This window comes from Myotis davidii, unplaced genomic scaffold, assembly GCF_000327345.1.
Source record: "Myotis davidii unplaced genomic scaffold, ASM32734v1 scaffold117, whole genome shotgun sequence".
NCBI classification, from domain to species: domain Eukaryota; kingdom Metazoa; phylum Chordata; class Mammalia; order Chiroptera; family Vespertilionidae; genus Myotis; species Myotis davidii.
The window spans coordinates 151,286-155,314 of record NW_006288382.1 but is presented as its reverse complement, the minus strand read 5'-3'; the positions used below and the strand labels follow the sequence as shown (position 1 = coordinate 155,314).

General features: G+C 36.4%; 1 protein-coding gene across 1 annotated transcript in view; it reads right to left on the bottom strand.

The window, feature by feature from the left end:
• Positions 1-4,029, bottom strand: part of MAP3K2 (mitogen-activated protein kinase kinase kinase 2) — a 53,522-nt gene that overhangs the window by 42,824 nt on the left and 6,669 nt on the right. The window contains exons 3-4 of the mRNA XM_006760238.2: positions 3,849-3,889; positions 2,013-2,112 (exon numbers count right to left, since the gene is read on the bottom strand). Of these exons, the coding sequence (XP_006760301.1) occupies positions 2,013-2,112; positions 3,849-3,889 (141 nt within the window). The remainder of the gene's footprint in view (positions 1-2,012; positions 2,113-3,848; positions 3,890-4,029) is intronic.

Sequence of the window (4,029 nt, the reverse complement as noted above, 5' to 3'; positions counted from 1 at the left end):
AGGGAAATGGGGAAGACCGGAAAGAGAAGAAGATCCACCAGGTGTGTATTATCCACCAGCAAGTTATCACTGTGGGCAAGTGGAGCCTGCCCCTCCCCACTGCCCATCCATCCCTGTACTTCAGCCTAGACCTATTGCCATGTCCCTGAAAAGCTCGCAGTCCCAGGGGCTGGCAGCTGGACATTAGGCCAGCACAAACAGAAATAAGTGCCAAGACAGGGCAAGGTAACAAGGTGTTCATGGTTAATAAAAAGCCAAAAAGTATCTGAAAAATAAAAATTTAAGGTGTTCAAATATTGTAGTACTCATCATTTTGTTCAGGTATATTATTTCTTTGAAAAGGGATTTTTTAATCAAAATACTTTGTTTTCAGTTTTTTCATTAGAAACATTATATTAGCATATTCTTTTGCTTTAAATTAATTCATTTGAAAACATATTTCCAAATGTTTTTATTTGCAGAATGTTTCACATGTTTTCTAAAATTAATTTTTACTAAGCTTCCTGTAGGAACCCTGTCCCGAGTACACTGGATGTTCAAGGCCACTCTGAGCGTGGGAATCCTAATCAGGGTGTTCAAGGCTAACTTACTATAAGCAGGTGCAAAAGGATGCAGCAAGCTATACACTGCGCAGGCGTGCCTGTTTGTAACCCAAATACTGAGGTCACTATTTGGCATAAAGCCTCTTTTGTTTGAGCTTATTTAAGCTGTATATAAGTTGCTCTGACCAGCCAGTACGGGGCTGCGTTATAGGGAAGATGTATTACTGACCAGTCGGTGTGTGGCTGCTTGGTCAGGCTACTTTGTTAGCAATGGCTCCTGTGTTTGCTACTATATTAGCAAGGGTTACTGGGTCTACAATAAAGTCTCTCTTATACACCTATGACTGCTCATATCTTTTCCATCCCATACCTGACATCCAAGGAGGTCCAGTCCCTGGCCTAGGGACTCGGACCCAACCCTTTCCCTGTCACTCCATTCCCACTGGGACTTCTATCCCTGGAGCGCAGAAGTCTTTTCCATGTTAGGGTCTCCCACTACTCACAAACTGCTTTCTCTACCAAGAATGTTCTTTTTCTCAAACTCTTTGCAGGGTTGTCTTTTCCTACCTCAATTTTCAGTAATTAAACATTAGACCTCAGTCAGGTCTTCCTTAGTACTATCTAAATAGAATACCTACTGCCCTTGCCTTTATTCTTTGTCACAATATTTTATGCATTCCCTTCAAAGAACTTAACATATTTAAACAGTTCATTTATTAACTGTCTGCTTCTCCTACTATAAGTCTATAAATCCCATAAGGGGCTGTAATTCCTAACTCATAGCATTATGCCTGGCAAATTCAACAAGTATTTTCTGAGGTGGTAAACAAAAAAAAAATAAAAGTACAAATTAACCGGTTAATTACATTGTCCCTGAAAATTTTAAGGTCTCAAGATCTTGAGATCTCTTCATAGGACCTGAAAGAAAACTCAGAGATCATCAAATCGAATCCAAATTTTACAGAAGTTTCAAAAGGGGTTCCCCAGAACACAGAGCTCCTCAGGGCCACAGCAAGCCCTTAAGATCATGTAACACTCCCAAATGTAAACATGATCTAATCATGTCTTAACCACCATGAAAATAATCCTGTAAGTTTTAACTAAACTCACTACCAAAGCTCTATTGCCTCTTAGTAAGTATAGAGCATGAGAAAAGATAATTTATCAAAGTACACAGAGTAAAAATAAAATATAAATAAGCAGCAAATGTTTAAATTATATATATCTATATATATATTTCCTCCTTTAATAGATTCTCATTCTATTATTCTCACAGTAGTACCTTTTAATATTTTAGATAATGGAAAAATCCATTTTAATTAAATTTACAAATTTGTGCTCTATCATTCCTCTAACATACCATATCTGCATCAATCCCTGAATAAAAACACAACAGTCCTAAAACAATCTCTGAAATGAATACACTACTTTCCAAAACAAGAACAACTTAAAGTGAAACTTTCCATTTACCTCGTTATTGGTGTAATGGAGCTCCATGGACTGTCCAAAGGCAGTTTTAGCTTTCGACCTCAGATGTTCCAGTCTAACTGGTCTGGGGAACTGAAGGATTCTGTGTAAATGGAATTTTAAAACATCTTATTTTCTTAGGAAGAGTTAGCATGCCTCAACAGTTACCTTTCGAATAAACTGAAATTAAGTAAAGATATAAACGCCCACTGTACATGAGCACCACAATGGCTTGTTTTGGATCAAGTGCACTAATTCTCAACACAAAGTTCAAAAACTCTGAAGTCTGTTCTATTCTAACACAAATTATAAACAGGAAATCCTCACAAAGCTCTGCAGTTTGTAATTTGCACTGAAACTGTTCTATGAGTATTAAAGTATTAAATCAATAATAATAATAATAATAATAATAATAATAAAACCCAGAGCTGACGGGGAAGGTTTCATTTCAGTATCAACTCCAATTATTCTTCCATTTCATAGTATGGATATCACATAGTTAAGTTTAACTATTTTCTTCAGCTTTATTCTTATTGAAAAGAATAAAGTCATTCTTTGGGGGTTCAAATTTTGATTCTCGTACCCTTATCAACTCAACATTTAAATATAAATATTTTTAAAGAATTAAAAAAAATTAATTCTAGTATTTCTTCCTATGTCACAATGGATTGGCCTATGCTGCTCCCGGGAACATGCGCCTAAGCCTGGAAACCACTCTACTAGCCTGTAAGCTCTGTCAGGCAGGGACCATCTGCTCACTGACTGGTCCCTCAGGGCCCAGCAGGTAACAAGCACTCAATAAATAGTGCCCCATGAAGGAAAAAAAAACACACTGAAAATACCCATAAAAGAACTGTAAGTAGAAAAAGCAGAATGGACGACACTGATAGAGTATATCTAGCATATCGCATTTTTAAAAACTATATGTCTGTGTAAAACATTTTACCTCTCAGGTTATATGATTTTTGAGCCTTTTTAAAGTCTTTAAAATGGATAGATCTTTCATTAAATTAATGACACAAATAACAAACATGAAATCCCATATTCTCCAACTCCAAAGAGTCTTGTTAATAATTCTGTTGTTAACCATCACCACCCACCTCTGCTACTGTAAGAAGATACAGATCCGGAAGAAGACTAGGCTTACCCTACTCCTAAATAATTCACAGCCACCATTTCAACTCATTTCCCTCAATGTTACTATTTAAGTACACGTTATACGTTGAGAATAATCAAAATTGTGAATGTTGCCAGCTGGCGGGCTCCGTGGTTGAGTGTCGACCTAAGAACCAAGAAGTCACGGCTCGATTCCCAGTTTGGGCACATGTTCAGATTGCGGGCTTGATCCCCAGGGTGGGGTGTGCAGGAGGCAGGCGATCAATGGTACTCTCTCATCATTGATGTTTCTCTCTCTCTCTCTCTGTCCCTCTCCCTTTCTCTCTGAAATCAATAAAAAATATATATATATTTTTAAATTGTGAATCTTAAGTCCACATACATAATTCTGTAGAGTATAATATGATAAGGAGATTTTTAAGGATATGATTATGATAAGTAAAAATAAAGAAAATGGTAATATTCAAAGGCTGCATTATGTAATGATCTTATTTACTTCTGAATATTGCAAAGTAAAAACATTTATCTTTCTAATGTTTAGCCTGAATTTTGATAGTTTCTATCTTAAGTTTAAATACATGTTACACGCTATCAAGGACTATTCCATTCTCAATTTGTAAGCCACAAGCCTTCATTAAAATATAGAAAGAACCTTTAATGGCTTTAACTAGAACATGCATTTAATTAAATTGATAATCTGAATTGTAATGTTTCTTTCCTTACCTTTTTTCTCCTCTATGTTCAAATTTGACTCGGACATCATTCTGTAATGAAATGATAAATCATTTCTGAAATCAAATAAAACTTTTTTTTTTTGGGGAGAGAACCAAAGATGGCGCGGGGCCATAAGGCAAGTGCTTTTGGCGGAAACCAACCAATTGCACCCCAACCTCCAAGTCGTCAG